At 56.7% G+C, this 20,298-nt stretch overlaps 1 protein-coding gene across 18 annotated transcripts in view; it reads right to left on the bottom strand.

Moving 5' to 3' along the window:
* The window catches only part of PPFIA1 (PTPRF interacting protein alpha 1), a 104,353-nt gene that overhangs the window by 13,426 nt on the left and 70,629 nt on the right, over nt 1-20,298 (bottom strand). For 4 of the 18 annotated variants that reach the window (XM_070061187.1, XM_070061318.1, XM_070061383.1 and 1 more), the window contains 9 exons: nt 15,812-16,043; nt 14,039-14,068; nt 9,771-9,922; nt 8,795-8,967; nt 8,409-8,502; nt 3,935-4,016; nt 3,655-3,855; nt 1,456-1,518; nt 934-960 (listed from right to left, as the gene is read on the bottom strand). In XM_070061187.1, the coding sequence (XP_069917288.1) occupies nt 934-960; nt 1,456-1,518; nt 3,655-3,855; nt 3,935-4,016; nt 8,409-8,502; nt 8,795-8,967; nt 9,771-9,922; nt 14,039-14,068; nt 15,812-16,043 (1,054 nt within the window). The remainder of the gene's footprint in view (nt 1-933; nt 961-1,455; nt 1,519-3,654; nt 3,856-3,934; nt 4,017-8,408; nt 8,503-8,794; nt 8,968-9,770; nt 9,923-14,038; nt 14,069-15,811; nt 16,044-20,298) is intronic. The other 14 variants (XM_070061573.1, XM_070061741.1, XM_070061795.1 and 11 more) reach the window with 5 other exon arrangements.

Raw genomic sequence — 20,298 nt, 5'->3', positions numbered from 1 at the left:
GGCATCGCCTGGCCGCTCTGGTACGTTCCCACTGCAGAGAGCACACGCTAAGCTGACCTGACTCAGCGTGTGCCTCGTGTGCTGACTGCGTCCTGCTTCATACTGTCAGAGACGCCAAAACTGAAGGCCCAGGAAAGGCCCCTGGCTAATCCCCTGGCGGTCCTGCTGTCCTGTGAGGAGGCGCTGGTGGTGATGTTACCGAGAGGGCATTTACAAGATGCCCAAACCCGGGGGGGCTCCAAGCCATGCGACAGCGGCCCTCCTCGTGTTTTTAAACACTGACCTGACAGCCAGTACCCTGGGAGGACCAGAGGACAACAGTTCTCCTGGTTGTCACTCTGCAGCCAGGAAAACTCCTCAGACAGTGGCTTCTACGCCCCCGAGCGCCACGCCGCCCGCCGCGCCGTGTGGCAGAGCTGGACGAAGGAACCGCTGCTGTTTCACCGGAGGACTGAACACTGACACCGAGAAACATGGGACACTGCCTTTGGTGAGCTGAAAACTCAACTGCACAGCAAGCACCAGGAGATTCAACTTCCCAGGGTGCCGTGAGGAGCTCCCGCCAACGGACACGGGGCTGGGACGGTCCTCAGGGAGAGGGGACACGGAGGGGCAGAGGCACCACGCCAGCCTCTGAGCCTGGACATCTGTTTTAGGATTTCCCGCCAGCAGAGCTCACACCAGAGACAGCTCCGCAGGCAGCTGCACGTGCACTCCAGAGCTGCCCGGGCACAGGGCAGGGGGTGAGAGATGGAATCTAAAAAGTGGCCCGTGTTCATTAATGACAACTGCCAGGCTCCATGTGAGCGATGTTCAAGATTGTCCATGAGACGCAGTCTTGCGTGCTGTGCTGTGCCTGCCAATGCTGCCAGTCTAGCAACACCTCCCCACCCCATACATACAGTAAGGAGAACGTTACAGAAAGACTCCAACCTGAGCCCAGCTCCCCTCCTCATCCTCCTGAGGTTACGTGGTTAGGAATGCAAAAGAACAAAACTGTTAGTATCAGTGAGCGTCAGGAATGCAGGCGAATCACGGTGGGGAGACGCGGTTCAGCTGAGTGAAAAAGCGCAGAACGTCAAAGTGTCATGCAAAACTCATGCAAAACGGCCAGTGCAACCTCTCATGCAAGGGGCACGCTCTTGCCATGCCAAGCACACCCAGGAAAGGGGCAGCGGGGCGAGACAGGCACCACGGGCGCGAAACCATGGTCTGTCCAAAGGCAGCGAGGAACTGAACCCCTCTGGAATCGAGCAATCTAACAGCATGAAGTTCCTCAAAAAAAGTAAAAGGAAATGCAAATCCTATTTTACACAGTTACTACAGACCTAAAGGAAATACTTATCCAAAACAACCGAAGGTGAAATGGTATTTCTGCTTTCAACAAAGAGGCAGAGCCCAGCCAGTCTGCAGTGGCAAGCACACTGGCAGGAGCATGAGCCGGGCGAGACTGACCGTTTGCGGCGTGGCTGCGAGTGTTTCCATCTCTTCGTGTGTTAACCAGACATTTCCTGTGGTCTAGGTGACCCCAGTGCACCAGCCACATCCAGGGCACAGGAAGCGAGACAGAGAGGAGAGGGCACACACATAAGCCACAGGCAGAGAGGGGCTCCTCTGCTCTGGACAGAGGAGGACCTGAGACCAAGCCCACCCCTTCCAAAGGACAGCCACGTCCTGCCACTCCGTGTCCTCAGCGGCTTGCCCTGCGGCACGTGAAACACAAGGAGGAGAAAACACGCTTTGTGCTCCTGAGAACTGCTCAGTAACGCCTGATTCAAGAGACTTGAGCTGTCTTACCCAAAGGTCAAGGACAAAGAATGCAGCAAGAAAACGCTGCTTGGCTATGGAGTGACACTCCAGGGCGAGGGGCACGTCGCTCGCCCAGACAACCCAAGCCCGAGGGGACGGAAGAGGCCAGGAGCAGGGCAGAGCCCAGGCAGCAGGAGCGTGCTGGGCACCGGCAGCGCGAAGCCCCCGGAGCCCAAGACCTGCGGCCTGGCCGCACGCAGTGTGCAGGGGCTGCCTCCCGGGAGGCCCTCCTCGTGATTCTTAACCTGGATGCCTGAGACGCCACCTTTATGGGAACGTTTGTGAGAACTTGGAAAACCACACAGCACCTTCGTCGGCACAAAGGCCACACCAAGGGCAGGTGGGAGCCTGTTCACGAAACCTCCACGCACACGGAGGTGCACGCTGCTAACTACCGTAACCCCTCACTAAGAGAAACACAACAACCAAAAAGCCACGACACTCCGCCGGTCAAGTGGCTGAGCCTCCGATGAGGCTGGGTCAGCCGCCCTGGGAGGACATCTCCTGCCGAGAGCTGTCTTCTCTCAGGGTGGACAGGGGGCCGGGCCTGGGGACCCCGGCAGCGTCTAACGCCCGAGTCAACAAAGGAGAGGCTGCCTCGCCCCTCTCCCAGCAGCCGTCCACGTTTCCATGCCCGGAGTCTCAGCTTTCCCTCTCGATGGCTTTCCAGGATCTGCCTGTAGACAAGCTGGCCCAGTCCAGACCCCTCGTGGGGAGCGCCTGCAGATCCAGAAACTGCTGGAATCCTGGGCTGCTGGCGGCCAAGCCCTGACGAGCCCAGCAGGCCAACAGGGACAAGCAGAGCTCATCGCTGCCTCCCTGAGTGTCCCGTCTCTCACGGGCTGTCCAGCGCGAGTGTGCTCACTGGGCAGCAGCCGCCTCTCAGCGGCCCGTCAGCGGCAGGAAACTGGACGTTTCCAAGGTGCAGCAAGAGCCAGCGCTCGGCCACACACACAGACACGTGACTCCCCAGAGCCCTGCTCACACGGACAACGGGGCATCCACACGCAACGGGCGATCCACACGCAACGGGGCGATCCACACGCAACGGGGCGATCCACACGCAACGGGGCGAATCCACACGCAACGGGGCGATCCACACGCAACGGGGCGATCCACACGCAACGGGGCGAATCCACACGCAACGGGGCGATCCACACGCAACGGGGCGAATCCACACGCAACGGGGCGAATCCACAAACAACGGGGCGAATCCACACGGACAACGGGGCGAATCCACACGGACAACGGGGCGAATCCACACGCAACGGGGCGATCCACACGCAACGCTCCGAATGAAAGACTAAGCACTGCACCACGTCACGGCAAGGCTGCGGCACTGGGCGTACCTGCCAGGGAGCCCTGGCGCAGGCCCTTGGCTCCCCAGGCTGTTCGGACCCCACGACTCACTGAGGCGTGCGCCCTCCTCTGCGTGTGCTCACGTCACGCACAACGGCACGCACGCGGACACGTGCTCAGCGAGCCTCCCCACACGCAGCAAGGACTTCCCCACTTCTGCTACGGATCATGAGAAACGAAATTCAGAAAGTGTCGAGTTGTCCTTGGAACGTTATTCTTCCTCAAGAGGCCCTCGCACTGGTTCAATTCTGACTCGTATTTAAATCTGTCCCTTACCTTTCTGTCTTTGAAAATGAACTCCTATTTTTATATCATGCCATTCTTGCCAAGTTTCCTCGGATCATTCAATCCCACAGATTCTGAGTTCTGATAAATCCGAATTCTAGGACTGAATTACAACTCCACCAGGGTGTTTTCTAGCCGCACGGGGGTGTGACCTCCAGGCAGGCGCCCCTCCCCAGCACGCGCAGTTCCCCTGGGACGCACCGTTCTGGACGTGGGCGGGGCGGACGGGCTGGTGAGTGACATGATCTCCTGGATGGCCAGCCGCAGCTTCAGCCGGTGCAGCGGGTTGCTGATGCCGATCTCCCGCTGGATCTCCGTGTCAGACAGTGCTGACATGATGGCCCCGCTTTTCACGTTTGCTCGGCACGCAGCCACGTACCAGGCTGGCATCCCGACCCAGAGCTGGAGACGGGAAACAAGAGGGCCTAGATGAGCAGGAGTCTACCTAACGTCCCACCCTGACCCGCAGGAAGAGACGCACCTCCAGCCAGACCACCACCGTCGGCCCGTCCCACTGTGCAAACGGTAAACCCTGTCTCCGGGCTTCCTCGAGCAACTCATGCCTGCAGACAAGACGACACTCGGCATTAAGGAAGCGCCGTCACATGCATACACGGAACACGCCAACCCGAGCACCTCCCGAGCGCGTTCAAAATCCGCTTTATATTCATATTACTTCCTCTGTTGTTCTGTAGCTTCAACGCCAACCCCAGACACTGGATGTCAGTTTTGTACAAAAAAAAAAAAACACCAGTTCTCTACAGAATCATCAGCTCTTCACTTGAAAACACAGCAGTCGCCACGCCCAGGTAACACGTTCAAGGGAAAATCAGCATTTCACCCCTTATCAAACAATGAAAACATCTGAGGAGATGACACCCAGACTGGAACAAAGTAACTTTCTCTGGGAGCACTTAAAAAAAAAGTGTGCAGAGTTTTCTTTTTAACATTTATTTATTTATCCTGAAAGTCAGAGTTAGAGAGAGAGTTCTTCTATCCGCTGGTTCACTTTCCAGATGGCCTCAAGGGCCAGTGCTGGGTCAGGCAAAATCCAGGAGCCAGGAGCTTCATCCAGGTCACCCACATGGGTGCAGGGGCCCAAGCACTGAGCCATCCTCTGCTGCTTCTTCCAGGCCACTAGTAGGGAATTGGATCAGAAGTGGAGCAGCTGGGACAGGAACCAGTGCCTACAGGGAGGGGATGCTGGCATGGCAGGTGGCAGCTTAACCCGGTACACCACAGCACCAGCCTCAACAGTGCAGAATTTCAACACTAAAAACGTTATGATCTAATACAGCAGGCAGGTAATAACCACCTGTTTCTATTGTAAATCGCTATTTAATTAAATGTCTGTTAAATTAAGTCACCAGGGAACCCTGCGGTTGAACCATGTGATAGGAAATTGAGGTCTGACACCGAACAATTCTCTCAGCAGAGAGTGCCACGCGTGCGAGGGCTAACTGTGCCAGGAGAGGGCCACGCGTGCAAGGGCCAACTGTGCCAGTCGGAAACGTGGCCAACTCAGGACTGCACCGTGTCCGCCTCCTGGAAGAAGATTCTGTCAAACACAGTTTGACTGCTTTACCGTAAGCCTGGTCAATCTCAGCTTTCTCTATGTGAAAGGAAAGACAGACAGACACAAAGACAGATCTGCTTCCTGCTGGTTCACTCCCCAAATGCCCACAACGGTTGGTGGTGGGCCAGGCTGAAGTCAGGAGTCTGAACACCCGGCTGGAAAAGACCCAAGCACTTGAGCCCTCACCCCTGCCTCTCACGTGTGCATTAGCAGGAGCCGGATCGGAACCAGAGCTGGGACGCACCCGGGTGAGCCAGCACGGGTGTGGGCCACTCGTCACTCAGTGACCTTGGGCACTCATCAATGCCCACCCCGGGTGAATCTCTTCTTCCTGTCCGAGCGTCCACCTCAAGGCTTGCACAGAGAGACCGCTCTCTGAAAGAACGCGCGGCGGGGCAGGGGCAGCCGGTCCACGGGCCTGACCTGTGCGGTCACCTGCTCACTCTACCTCACTCCCCGTCGGGCTTTCTACAGCAAGTTCTGTGGAGCTACAGAATCTGTCTGAGGACACACTTTCCTTAGACTGCGAAGTCCGCACTTCCCCGGGGCAGCCTTGGGGCCCAGGGAGCAGGAAATACGGGCATTGTCTAGTAGTGGACATCAAACACAGCAGACGGCCCAGTGTTTCAGGAGAGCATAAAATGTCCTAACTAACCTATGCTGAGCTGTTCATCACTTTTAAGAAAGCACCACAAAATCCAGGGGCCCCCAAACTGTGATTCCCTGAGCAGCTCACCCGGGGCTGGACAGGGAGGGGAAGGCGGGCCGACCACCCCGCCCCGACCAGAACCGAGGAGTGCGGGCTGAATACCTCCTCCAGGAGACGCTGGCTCAGACGTCAGCTTTCTGGATTGGGAATATTTGTGCAGACTTTACCAGCTGAGCACCTTAAACTGAAGATCAAAATCTGCAAGGTTTCAGGGCCAGCGCTGAGGCGCAGCAGGTTAACGCCCTGGCCTGAAGCACCGGCATCCCATATGGGCACCGGTTCGAGACCCGGCTGCTCCACTTCCAATCCAGCTCTCTGCTATGGCCTGGGAATGCAGCAGAAGATGGCCCAGATCCTTGGGCCCCTGCACCTGTGTGGGAGAACCAGAAGAAGCTTCTGGCTCCTGGCTTTGGATCGGCACAGCTCCAGCCACTGCGGCCAACTGGGGAGTACACCATCAGACAGAAGAACTCTCTCTCTCAATAAATCAATCAAAAAATTTGAAACATTTCGAAATATGAAACTTAAAATTTCTTGTCAGCGCTTAAAATGTTTCAGATTTCAGAGCATCTGGACTGGATCAGGACTGCTCCACCCACATAAACAATTTCTCAGCAAGCCAGGCCCAGGGAAAGCCTGCACCCAGCTGGAGCGTCTGCGGCCCGGCTCCCGGGAGAGCTTCCGCATGGCACCAGCAGGCAGCAGTCCCAGGCCCTGAGAGGCACGCGGCCCGCAAGGAACCCGGTGCGGTCTTCTCGGCCTGCCTGCACCCTCCCTGGGCCGACGTCCACTTTCACGCACAGCCTCCTCTCGTGGCCCAGGGTAGACGCTGCAGTGCCCGCGGTGCCAGGCCACAGGCCCAGGTCTCTGCGTGCCGGCTTCCTTCCTTTTGGGCAGGCTGTACCAGAATGAAACATGGTACCTGCCTGGCCTGGCAGCCCGAGCGGAGACATCAGAGCCAGAGCCTTCTCTGGGGAATGAATGGCTCCCAACCATGTGAGTCGAGAGTCCAGAGTCCAGAACTGGAGACGCCGGCCCAGCTCCGCACTGCCCTGTGCTTGTCAGAACAGATTTTTTCCTTGCTCCTGAGAGTGCCCTAATACAGTCAATTCTGCATCTGGGACTTGCACAAACTAAACGGCCACAGAGAATTCACCCACTTCCCCAACTGGGCACACTCACCCATCCACTCCTGTGATCACTTTCTAATAACAGATCCTTCCACGCCTACTTTAGTACAACTATGAAAATGGATTCGATAAGCATTTGGCTCCTGGCGATGTCTAACTACAGGAGAACAAGGTGTTCTATTACTGGAGACAGGACCTCTGCTGGCCATTAGCTCCAAAGCTCAGAACACAGCGCCAGAGGTGGCAGGCCACACCCCCATGTCACGTGTTTCTCCAGGCCCTGAGTCTGCTGTGAGCAGCCCCACACCATGCGCTGAAGACTACCGCAAGGGGTGGGGCGGGGCGGGGCAGGGGGTGCACCCGCAGTCTCACCACCACTTCCGCCTTCCTCTGACTGCACTGCTGCCCTTTGCCCCCCAGGAGGTGGGCCTCGTGGGCTCTGGCCCTCTGTGGGGCCTGGCTGCGCAGCTCTGGGCCACTCCAGTGGGCACTGCTGTTTCTCTGGGACAGGGGTAGGAACATCTGGCCTGTGGGCCATGTAAGGCCCGTGAACTCACTTGGTGTGGCCCTGCCAAGGCAACCGCAGGTGGAATTCAAGATTCTATGAATTGATAGTAGGTTAATTTTTAAGTTGATAATTCTGTATTGCCCATGAATAGTGTTGCAAATATCCAAGTGTGCTGTGGCCTGGGAAAGCAATGGAAGACGGTAAGTGCTTGGGCCCTGCCCCAGAGGAAGCTCCTGGCATCAGACTGGTGCACTCTGGCCACTGCGGCCATCTGGGAAGTGAAGCAGCAGATGGAAGCCCTCTCTCTCTCTCCAACTTGGCCTTTCAAATAAATAAATAAACCTTTAGAAGAAGGAAGGAAGGAAGGCAGGCAGGCAGGCAGGCAGGCAGGCAGGCGGGGAGGGGGGGAGGGGGAGAGGGGAGGGGAGGGGAGGGGAGGGGAGGGGAGGGGAGGGGAGGGGAGGGGAGGGGAGGGGAGGGAGGGAGGGAGGGAGGGAGGGAGGGAGGGAGGGAGGAAGGAAGGAAGGAAGGAAGGAAGGAAGGAAGGAAAGAAAGAAAGAAAGAAAGAAAGAAAGAAAGAAAGAAAGAAAGAAAGAAAGAAAGAAAGAAAGAAAGAAAGAAAGAAAGAAAGTCAGTTCACAATGCCTGAAGTCCTCCACAAAGAACGGCCCAGGCTCTCAGGAAACACCACGCACCCAGTCACCCTCCAGGTCTGCAGACACAGGATGCACACACCCCTCCTCAGCAAGGCGCAGGACCTGCACAGACCCTCCCTCCCACGACCTGCGGCCTGCAGGACAACGTGAGTGCTGCCCAGGTGGTTGTGAGTGACGAGAAAAAGTCCACACACGCTCCGTGCAGGCGCAGTTGTAAAAACACTCTGACTGTGAAGGGCTGAGTCTGGATGCAGAACCTGTGGATACGCAGGTTGTCCGTACATAGCCAGGTTTCACATCCAGTAAATGAGTATTAGTTAGAAATCAGGACCAACTGCAACCTGTCCAGCGAGACGGGAAGATAACGAACACTTACTTCTTCTGGAGCTTGCGGCTTTTTTCAGCCTGTCCGCCCAGTTTGCTCAGGCCCATGGCATCTGGGGACGAGCCGTCTGCCTCCGAAACACCGGCTGCGAGGACGCAGGACAGGGGAAGGGAGAGGGCGTCAACGTGATGGGACACACTTAACTCTTCTCCAGAGCTAAGTTTCCCATCAGGCACCAACACAAAAGTGTCCAGGAGGCACCACACATGCTCTACGAGCGGCTGAACTCGGGACAAACGCGTTACGGCTCCTGGCCTCACACGGGCACCCTCGTGAGAACACGGGGCCCCTGCTGTGTGGCACCAGGTGGGAGGTGCCAGTTACACACAAGACAGCCCCTCCCGACCGTCAGGAAGTTTGCTGAAAAGCCAACCCACCTTGCCCTAAAGCGTCCTTGCCAGTCTGTCCAGGCCGGCCCTTCTCTCTCTTGCCAAACAAGCGGCCGATGGAGGACTTGATGCCCTTCTTCTTCGGGGCTTTGTGCAGCGAGTCCTGGCTGCTGTTGCTGCTGCTGGGATTGCTCGCGGGGCCGTCCTGGGAGCCTGTGGAGCTTCAAGGAAAGCAGTCATTCCCACACGCGCTCAGCCGAGAGAACACCCCACTGCTTGCACTAGGACGCTGCGCACTTCTGACGTCCGCCTTCAGTCTTCCTACCCGACCCCGCCAGTGTCTTCTGCACTCCTCTGCTCCGTGCAGCGCGTGCGGTCCAGGCAGGCTCCCAGCGGGGCTAGCACGGAACCCGGCTTCTGGGAACATGAGATTCTCTCTGACGCAGCTTCCCCTCCCGAGGGTCGGACTCCAAATCAGCTGATGCCAGAGGCCCAGCGAGCCGCACCCTCGCGGGGCATCTGTCTCTCGGCCAGTGAGAGCCACTCCGAGGCCAGTCACGAGAAGCACCAGCAGACAGCGGTCACCGTGAGACCCAGAAAAAGCAGAGCCCCCCCCCCCCCAAGCAGTTCCCATGAGCTCCCTGGCTACAACTGTCCTTGGCCAAGGAGGGGGAGCTTCAAGAGCAGCACACGGGCTGCCTGGCAACGCGGCAAGGAACGCACACCAGGACAAACAGCTCACGGCGCAGCCCACGCGGAGCTCTCCACGACTCACTGCTGAAGGCCCAAGAGGGCGTTCTCGGCGGCGCCAAACCCCACACGGCGCTCTCCCCCTTGGCCAGCCGAGGACAGCGGTTTCCCAAGGCAGCGGACCGTGCGCTCCAGAGTGGAGGCTTTCTCAAAGCCACCCGCACCGCTTCACTCCTTGCTCCCACACAGAGGTGCACCTCCCTCAAGGCCTCAGCACGGCCCCAGGAGGGCAGGCAGCCCGCCGCAGGGGCTGCTGGGTGGGGGCGCTCCTTACTTCCGCATGTCCCTGACGTCCTCCTGGCTGACCGAGTGCGGCGCCCCTTTGTGCAGCCTGTCCAGCCGGAGCGCCCGTGGGGAAGAGGGGGGGGAGGTTTCACATTTGATGGTCGTCTTGTCGTCTCGTACCTCTTCTCGGGAGGCTGGCAGCTGAGGGCGACAGGGGCACGCATTCAGGATCACCCAAGGCTCCAGCTGTAAGCATCGGCTCGCTTGAAAACCCACGAGATCTACTTCTGCCAGCACAAGGAGCCAGACTACACTCACGCCCCTCGGAAGGGCCGTCCTGCTCGCGGGACGCAGGACCACGCAGCCCAGACCCAGCCGTCTCCCGTGAACAAGGCGGGGAAGGGCTGACGTGGCAGGCACACGTGGCCCACGCTCTGCCCTCCCGACGTCCTGGCACCTCGTCATGAGGACAGGCACTGAAAGCAAAGCAAATCCATCAGAATCCACCCCAGACAGCATGACGCTCACGGCGGAGACGTGGAGACAGGACATAACGTGCCACTCAGAACCCTGGGAGGGCAGAAACCCCCGGGGCAAGACTGTCAAGGGCACTGGGGGTGGGGGCGGTTTACAGACAAAGAACAGCTGGGACCACCACGGAGGTGCTGGGTGTGTGGTCTCATTTCCCAGCGTGTGGGTGGGACGCTCCCCTTTCGGCCTTTCGCTGCAACAGGGAGTCCCAGGTCCACCATCATGAGATCTCTCCCTCTCGCAGGGAGGTGGGCGCCTGTGTGTGGCCGCAGGCAGGGGCCGGAGCACCAGCCACAGATTAACCCTTCAGGGAACAGGCAGCACGTGTCTTCCGGTTGTGAAGTAGGACTAGATTTCGTACTTGGCAAGCATTCGTGTGTGGAGTGACTAACTTCCCATCTCTTTAATGGGATTCTGCGGAGTCCATCGATCCACAGCAGCTCGGTAAGAACCAAGAGGATTTGGGCAAAGTGGAGCTCAGCCCATGAGGACATCACCCTAAGTCGGAGTGGATACATTCCACATCCTTTCCCAAAGCCTAATTACAACCACAGAGCAGCAAAAGGCTATCCTAGCTACGACTCAACAACGGAAAACCTGGCTGGCGCCACAGCTCACTTGGCTAATCCTCTGCCTGCGGCGCTGGCACCAAGGGTTCTAGTCCTGGTTGGGGCGCCGGGTTCTAGTCCTGGTTGCTCCTCTTCCAGGCCAGCTCTCTGCTGTGGCCCGGGAGTGCAGTGGAGGATGGCCCAAGTGCTTGGGCCCTGCACCCCATGGGAGACCAGGAGAAGCACCTGGTTCCTGGCTTTGGATCGGTGCGGCGCAGCACACCAGCCATGGCAGCCATTTAGGGGGTGAACCAATGGAAAAGGAAGACCTTTCTCTCTGTCTTTCTCTCTCATTGTCTAACTCTACCTGTCAAAAACAAAACAAAAAACAACGGAAAACCTAACAGCTTCAAAGTCCTATTAAAGCAATCATTTTCTTAAAAGAGACAAAAAATGAACAGGAGAGGGAGCAGCACACACGGGCGAGCTGCTGCAACAACGCAGTGGCACCTCCCTCGCGAAGGCCCGGGCTGCACAGCCCAGCCAGCATCTGCCCCTTGCTCTCCACAGTGAAAAGCAGTGCTGGAGCCTCCCACCCACCCCTGCACTGACAGAACAGGAAGCAGCAAAGGCCAGCCAAGTCCCCTTAGTCTGCACCAGCCGTCACCCTGTGCTGTCACTCCACACACCCCTGCTGCAGCCCTCACAACCAGAGACCAGCCGTCACCCTGGGCTGCGTCACTCCACACACCCCTGCTGTAGCCCTCACAACCAGAGACCAGCCGTCACCCTGCGCTGTGTCACTCCACACACCCCTGCTGTAGCCCTCACAACCAGAGACCAGCTGTCACCCTGCGCTGTCACTCCACACGCCCCTGCTGTAGCTCTCACAACCAGAGACCAGCCCTCACCCTGCGCTGTGTCACTCCACACACCCCTGCTGTAGCCCTCACAACCAGAGACCAGCCGTCACCCTGGGCTGCGTCACTCCACACACGCCTGCTGTAGCCCTCACAACCAGAGACCAGCCGTCACCCTGCGCTGTGTCACTCCACACACCCCTGCTGTAGCCCTCACAACGAGAGACCAGCCGTCACCCTGGGCTGCGTCACTCCACACACCCCTGCTGCAGCCCTCACAACCAGAGACCAGCCGTCACCCTGGGCTGCGTCACTCCACACACCCCTGCTGTAGCCCTCACAACCAGAGACCAGCTGTCACCCTGGGCTGTGTCACCCCACACACCCCTGCTGTAGCACTCACAACCAGAGACCAGCTGTCACCCTGCGCTGTCACTCCACACACCCCTGCTGTAGCCCTCACAACCAGAGACCAGCCGTCACCCTGCGCTGTGTCACTCCACACACCCCTGCTGTAGCCCTCACAACCAGAGACCAGCCGTCACCCTGCGCTGCGTCACTCCACACACCCCTGCTGTAGCCCTCACAACCAGAGACCAGCCGTCACCCTGTGCTGTGTCACTCCACACACGCCTGCTGTAGCCCTCACAACCAGAGACCAGCCGTCACCCTGTGCTGTCACTCCACACACGCCTGCTGTAGCCCTCACAACCAGAGACCAGCCGTCACCCTGCACTGTGTCACTCCACACACCCCTGCTGTAGCCCTCACAACCAGAGACCAGCCGTCGCCCTGCGCTGTGTCACTCCACACACCCCTGCTGTAGCCCTCACAACCAGAGACCAGCTGTCACCCTGTGCTGTGTCACTCCACACACACCTGCTGTAGCCCTCACAACCAGAGACCAGCCGTCACCCTGCGCTGTCACTCCACACACCCCTGCTGTAGCCCTCACAACCAGAGACCAGCTGTCACCCTGCGCTGTCACTCCACACACGCCTGCTGCAGCCCTCACAACCAGAGACCAGCCGTCACCCTGTGCTGTCACTCCACACACGCCTGCTGCAGCCCTCACAACCAGAGACCAGCCGTCACCCTGGGCTGCGTCACTCCACACGCCCCTGCTGTAGCCCTCACAATCACAAAGCTCCTCACAGTCGCCAGGCTGCACCCTGAGGTAACCAGGGGTCAAGGTACCCAAGCATAAATCAACCACCACCCCCTTCACTAAGAAAATCTTTTGGGCCAGCGCTTTGGCACAGTGGGCTGGGCTTCCACCTGCAGTGCAGGCATCTCATATGGGCACCGGCTCATGTCCTGGCTGCTCCTCTACCTATCGAGCCCTCTGCTGTGGCCTGGGAAAGCAGTGGAAGATGGACCAGGTGCTTGGACCCCTGCACCCACATGGGAGACCTGGAAGAAGCTCCTGGCTCCTGGCTTTGGATCAGCTCAGCTCCAGCCATGGCAGCCATTTGGGAAGTGAACCAGGGGATGGAGAACCCCTCTGTCTCTCCCTCTCTGTAACTCTGCCTCTAAAATAAATAAATAAAGTGTTAAAAAAGAAGAAGAAAAGAAAATCTTCCTACCAAAAACCCAAGCCAAACACAAGTGAGTGGGCTCAAGGCTGTGCTTGATGCCCTGCCGCCGTGTGGGCAGCTGTGGCACTGACAAGCACACGGGGCCGCTGACAGGGGCCGAGCCAACGCGCAGGCAGGTGACAGCGCAGTCACGCACGAGCCGTGGCCGAGCAGGCGCCGGGGCCCGAGCAGCCGAGCAGCCCAGCACACTGCTGTGTGGCACTGGGCGTGTGCGGAGTCTGCTCCCCGCAGCAGGCTGCAGGGGTGCACAGCGGACCGCGCGCGGCAGTGGTGCAGGGCTGCAGTTCGGGGACAACACACAGAAGGTCACGCTATGCCTCCCTGGGTGGAGATGCTGCTGCAGAAAAGGCAGGCTGGGTGGGGAAGCGGCCAAGGGCCCAGCGCTCGAGCCCAGACCTCGCACTGCCGGCATGACCTCTGAGAGCCGGCACAGGAGCCTGCCCTCACCCCCACAGAAGCGCACTACGCACCAGGCAGCGTCATCAAGGCTGCTCTTCCCCAAACTTAAAATCTTAGTCCCCTCCCCAGTAACTTCAACTGTGAAAAATACTGTGCCTGCTACAAATACCACGCAGTGGCTAAGGCGGAAAGGCAGCAGAGCGGAGCCCCACGCCCGCCCGGTCCCGTGAATGCGCCACTTCTCACAGAGCCTGGCTTTCGGCACACAGCAGCACCCCCGTCCCTGACCCGGCTCAGGGACACCGCAGTGTGCTGTGAGAGGGGAGGGGGCTCCTCGAGACGCTACCAGACACAAGGAGGGGCAGTGACTACGCAACTTACCTTTCTACGGTGTTTCCTTAAATCACTAGGCTGACAGGTGCATGCAAAGAAATGAAGAAAAACCAGATTTACTGCACACTTTGAAGTTAAAAATGCAAGGATCAATACAGGCAAATGCATTAACACAGGAATGACAGGATAGACAGAAGTGAAATAGGATTTACAGAAAACGTAACTGGAAACAAAATTTTTTCACTACAAAATTTAAATAAGTTATTCAAGATTTACTAGCCAAACACTAGCAATCATACTCAGAAAAATAAAATTATATCTCAACATATGCGATTTATTAAAATATGGCATTCTATAAAAGGGGTCTAATAATTGTATATTCCAAGCCAAATCTCTCTACGATTTGTCTTCTTTAATAGAAAACATGCTGTAATTTAAGATATCACTCAAATCGATGTGAAAATCTTTATAATATGTATTATAAAACTGAACAAACCTACGTTTAGTTAATAATCTACTGGACATTAATGTAAAATCCTTACCTAGAATTTGACTTACAACTTCTCAAAAATAAATTTATTGCTTAAAGCAAGGTATCCTGTGAAAATATATAAGAACAAAAGCTAGCACAGTATCAGGTAGAATCTTGGCATCCTATGATGGATCTAAGATATTTTAATGAAGAAATGGTCTGTTCAATAAGTTGATGAGTTTAGTCTTGAATCATCAAACCCAGAAGGAATACTGTTGTGTACAGCTTCTGTTAATTCTACACTTAGCGTATTTCTTTATATAGAAATATTTTGTGAATTATGTCATCCTACACAATTTGAGTAAAAACACCCATAACCACCTATATCATGCCTGCATACACATGTGTTATACAGTGATACGTTAGTGATAATTTATCACTATGGAGAAAAAACTACATTTTAGAAACAAAGACTATGAAGTGTATGATCCAGCCCGGAATCCCATCCAGTCAGCCCCACAGCTGCTGGGGCACGTGTGCGTGCTACGGGAACTGTCCTGGTGGCCGTCTGAGGGACAGCTACAGACCAGAGGGGCCTGGGTCTGCATCAGAGACGATGCTGCAGACGGCTAACACAACAGAGCAAACCAGGGGGCACAGGAAGCAGCCACGCCTGCGAGCAGACTGCCAGCCGGCCGCGTTCCCACGCCAGCGAAAGTGAACGTTCACAAACGCTCTGCGAAGAAGCAGCAGCGGAAACCGTCGAGGACTAAAACATCAATTCAGCAGCTAAGGACGCAAATCATTCCCAAGCCAACAAGGTAACACACCTGGCGGACGCTGCCACGACCCCTGACGGCCGGCTGGCCACGGAGACAACAACAGAGGTGGTCAGAAAGCGGGGCTGTGGACATGAGCTGACCCAGGACCACACCTGGACCTGACGCACAGGGAAGGACTGCGGCCTTCAGCCGTGCACGCTGTCCCCGAGTGTGGCAGAACCTACCCAGCCTGTCTGGACTTGTCTCTCTCCACTCTCTCTCTGGTCGCCGCGCTGTGCACCACTCTCTACCTCAACTACTAATCCCCGGAAAACAGAAACCGCACCTGGACTCACACAAACGCGTGGCGGCCTGCTGAGCTGGTGTGCAGACCTGAAATCTAACTTGGCATGGTGGAATAACCACATTATCAAGTAGTTTTCGAAATCCTGAACCTCTCAGAATAACAAATGTGCTTCATTTTCTTCTGAGTTTAAAAACAAACAAACAAAGAAGCAAATTCCCAGTGTCTGTGACACAGGACAGATGGGCTGCAGGAAGGGCCCCCGGGTAGAGACAGGTACTTACGAGAGTCATGACGCCCAGTCTGTCCACCTCCCGGGCGGGGCTGTGAGGAACCCTCCTTGGAGTGGAGCGGCCGCTGCCTGGAGGGGAGGAGCCGGCCAGCGAGGAAGCAGGGTAGGGGGGAATGGAGCTCATTGATCTAAAACGACCAAGATTGTCTAAGCTGCCACTGCCGACTCGGCTCTCGATCTCCTCTGCCCGCTGCTCCGTGTTCTCCTTCTCTTCTTGGATCAACCTAAAACAGAAGCAAGAGCCGTCACCCCCTCACCAGCAGAGACCAACGTGCTCATGCTGCGCTGCTCGGTCCCTGCCACCTTTAACTTGTGACTATGAGGCCACACAGTGCGCCGGCTGAGCTACCGTCCGTGGTGCTCCGCTGACGTAACCCCAACATCTAGATGAGCACTTTGTAGGTGCTGTACGGCTGCAACTGAGCATTCGCTTAGTGCACACTGACACAGTCCAGCTCTGCAAGTTTTATCTCCTCTGTTCTAGAAACAAAGCTGCGCATTTACCTGCAGATTTCTTCCGCCAGAAATCAGGAGCTCTTGACACAAAAAACTGGCCCAAAAAGCCGTTAGGCGTTCCCTCCCCGGAACTCACGCTCAGTGAGGCCCCCAAACCCACGGATCTCAGGTTCACATTCAAACCCGAATCGGCTGACAGAGTCCCCTACTGGCCTCCGCTGGGTTTCCAGGTTCACGCCAACAACCGGACATTCACTACCATTCCAAATGAGTGCTCCTCTCTCCCAAGTGTCAGGGATGACCAACAGTAATTTTTTTTTAAAGATTTACTTATTTGAGAGGTAGAGTTACAGTGCTCGCTTCGGCAGCACATATACCAAAACTGAGAGGCAGAGCTGCATACAGAGAGAGGGAGAACTGGAGAGAGAGGTCTGGACCTCTCTAGGGCCAGACCGAAGTCAGGAGCAAGGAGTTTCTGTGGAGTCTCCTCCGTGGGTGCAGGGGCCTGAGGACTTGTGCTATCCTCCACTGCTCTCCCAGGCACATCAGCAGAGAGCTGGATGGGAAGTGGAGCAGCCGGGACTCGAACTGGTGCCCGTATGGGATGCCAGCCCCGCAGGTGGCAGCGTGCCCCACTATGCCGCAGCGCCAGCCCCAGAACAGCAATGTTAAGGCAGGAGTCTCAGGGGCTGGTGACGTGGCAGAGGACTCAGCCCGCTGCAATGACGGGGCCCCCGGAGCTGCTCCGCTTCCCATCCAGCTCCCAGCCAATGCACTGGAAAGGCAGCAGCAGACGGCCCAAGTGCTTGAGTGCACCCCCGTAAGAGACCAGGAGGGAGCTCCTGGCTCCTGGCTTCAGCCTGGCCTGGCCTGGCTCCATCCTTTGTGGCCATCTGGGGAGTGAACAAGTAAATGGAAGACACCTCCCTCCCTCCCTCCCTCCCTCCCTCTCTAACTTTGCCTTTGTAAATAATTTTTGTTTTCATTTTTTGACAGGCAGAGTGGACAGTGAGAGAGAGAAGAGAGAGAGAGAGAGACAGAGAGAAAGGTCTTCCTTTTGCCGTTGGTTCACACTCCAATGGCCGCAGCGGCAGGCGCGCAGCGGCAGGCACGCAGCGGCAGGCGCGCTGCGGCCGGCGCACTGTGCTGATGCGAAGCCAGGAGCCAGGTGCTTCTCCTGGTCTCCCATGCAGGTGCAGGGCCCAAGCACTTGGGCCATCCTCCACTGCACTCCTGGGCCACAGCAGAGAGCTGGCCTGGAAGAGGGGCAACCGGGACAGAATCCGGCGCCCCGACCAGGACTAGAACCTGGTGTGCCGGCGCCGCAGGCGGAGGATTAGCCTAGTGAGCCGCAGCGCCGGCCTGTAAATAAATTTTTAAAGAGTACTTCAAAAAGTTCATGAAAATACATATTCTAGGGGCTGGCACTGAGGCGCAGTGGGTTAAAGCCCTGGCATGAAGCACCGGCATCCCATATGGATGCCGGTTCTAGTCCCGGCTGCTCCTCTTCCGATCCAACTCTGCTTTGGCCTGGGAAAGCAGTAGAAGATGGCCCAAGTCCTTGGGCCCCTGCACCCATGTGGGAGACCTGGAGGAAGCTCCTGGCTCCTGGCTTTGGATCGGCTCAGCTCCAGCCATTGTGGCCATCTGGGGAGTGAACCAATGGGTAGAAGACCTTTCTCTCTGTCTCTTTCTCTATGCCTTTCCTTTCTCTGTTAACTCTGACTTTCAAATAAATAAAATAATTTTAAAAAATATTCTGTAAAAACTGATTTCAAAATATTTTGCACCCACATAAACTTATCTTTTAATTCCATTTTCTACTTTTTGTTTGTTTGGTTTTTTTTTTTTGGTAATTCAAGAGGCAGACACATAGAGACAGAACTGCAATCTTCTGGTTTATTCCCCAAGCCTGCAATGATCAGAACTTGGCTATGCCAAAGCTGGGAGCAATCCCAGCGTCCCATGTGGCTGACAGGGGTCCAACTACCTGGGTCACCTGCTTCCTCCTAGGGTCTGCACTAGCGGGAGCTGAGACTCAAACCCAGGCACACCCCAGCCACCAAGACAAACACCCCTACACCAACTTCCTGATGCTACCTGACTACACCAGTAATTACTTGTCTAACAATAAAATACACAAATGTTCTAGCAACCCTCCCAATTAAAGTTCAATTCAGGGGCTGGTGCTGTGTGGCATAGCAGGTAAAGCCGCCACCTGCAGTGCTGGCATCCTGTATGGGCGCCGGTTTGAGACCCAGCTGTTCCACTTCCTCTCCAGCTCTCTATGGCCTGGGAAAACAGACAAAGACGGCCCAAGTCTTTGGGCCCCTGCACCTACATGGGATACCTGGAAGAAGCTCCTGGCTTCTGACTGGCTGTTGTGGCCACCTCGGGAGTGAGCTAGCAGATGGAAGACCCGTCTCTCTCCCTCTGCCTCTCTGCAACTCTTTCAAATAAATAAAATTTTTTAAAGATTTTATTTATTTATTTGAGAGGTAGAGCTACAGACAGTGAGAGGTGGAGACAGAGAGAGATATCTTCCATCCGCTGGTTCAGTCCCCAGATGGCCGCAACAGCCGGAGCTGTGCCGGCCCAGAGCCAGGAGCTTCTTTCCAGTCTCCCACGTGGGTGCAGGGCCCAAGCACTTGAGCCATCCTCTACTGCTTTCCCAGACCACAGCAGAGAGCTGGACTGGCACCCACATGGGAGGCCGGCATTGCAGGCTGAGGATTAACCTACTATGCCATGATGCCGGCCCCAATAAATCTTTTTAAAGGAAAAATGTTCCATTCATACTTCTGGTTATCACTAACAGAGGAAAATCTACAAGTCAACGGGCAGGACCAGGGCCTCTACACCACATCAATCTGTTATGTTTAAAAAAGTCACTTTTGCCAAACAATACATGGTTACAATTAGAAACTGGTGGTGAGGAACCCTCTGGGGCCTCGGGCCTCCCCCAGCGGCGGGCTCTGGCAGCCGCGCAGTTTACAAAGTGCCCCAGCTCTTGCCGCCGTCTCTTCAACCAGCCTTCCCTGCGCTGCCTCAGGCACTCCCACCTGCTCTGGCTCCACCGCAGGAAGTTTAGCCACAGCTCCACAGGTCCATGCTCGTAGGCTCAGGGTCGAGCCCGGGGGGCAAACACAGGACACCCCAGTCACACCACCGAGCTCCTCCTCCCTGCAAAGGGAGTCCCAGAATGGACTCCACCCTGGCTGCCTTCTGCGATTCTCCCGTTACAACTGCCAACAGAGCTGCTCAGGAAAAACCCTTACAAGACACACAGTGAGCGGGCGCTGTGGTTCACTGGGCCAATCCTCCGCCTGTGGCGCCGACACCCTGGGTTCTAGTCCCAGTTGGGGCACCAGGTTTCATCCCGGTTGCTCCTCTTCCAGTCCAGCTCTCTGCTGTGGCCCAGGAGTGTAGTGGAGGATGGCCCAAGTGCTTGGGCCCTGCACCCCATGGGAGACCAGGAGAAGCACCTGGCTCCTGCCTTTGGATCGGCGCAGCACACCGGCCGTAGCGGCCATTTGGGGGGTGAACCAACGGAGAAGGAAGACCTTTCTCTCTGTCTCTAACTCTGCCTGCCAAAATAAATAAACAAACAGACACACAGTGAGCCCATAGGGCCCAAGCACCACAGCCCTTGCCCTGACGACAGCACACGTGCTCTGGCACACAGGGGGGGCACACGCGTAGGTGGGACATACACTTCTTCCGGGGAAGGCACCTGAACATGCGCTGTCAGGCGACAGCTCCAGCCAGGACAGGGGACAAGCTGCTCTGCCCTCACTGTCCACCACAGCTCTAACTTCTGCTTGTAGGGCTGGTCCCTCACGTGTCTCCTAAGTCGCACCACGGCCTGGTGGTGGCCGGTGGACGGAAAGCCACTGCTTCTCACCCAGGCTCGCCCAGGCATCTCCTCCTGTTCCCAGGGGTGCACACCTGCCCCCGCCCTGGGCAGTCAGGCCACCAGCCCTTCTCGGAGTGTCCAGTTCCGCCATTCTTCTACGGCAGCTC

This window comes from Oryctolagus cuniculus, chromosome 1 (assembly GCF_964237555.1).
Source record: "Oryctolagus cuniculus chromosome 1, mOryCun1.1, whole genome shotgun sequence".
NCBI classification, from domain to species: domain Eukaryota; kingdom Metazoa; phylum Chordata; class Mammalia; order Lagomorpha; family Leporidae; genus Oryctolagus; species Oryctolagus cuniculus.
Note: the sequence above shows the minus strand (reverse complement) of the source record. Positions and strands in the feature narration are given on the sequence as shown.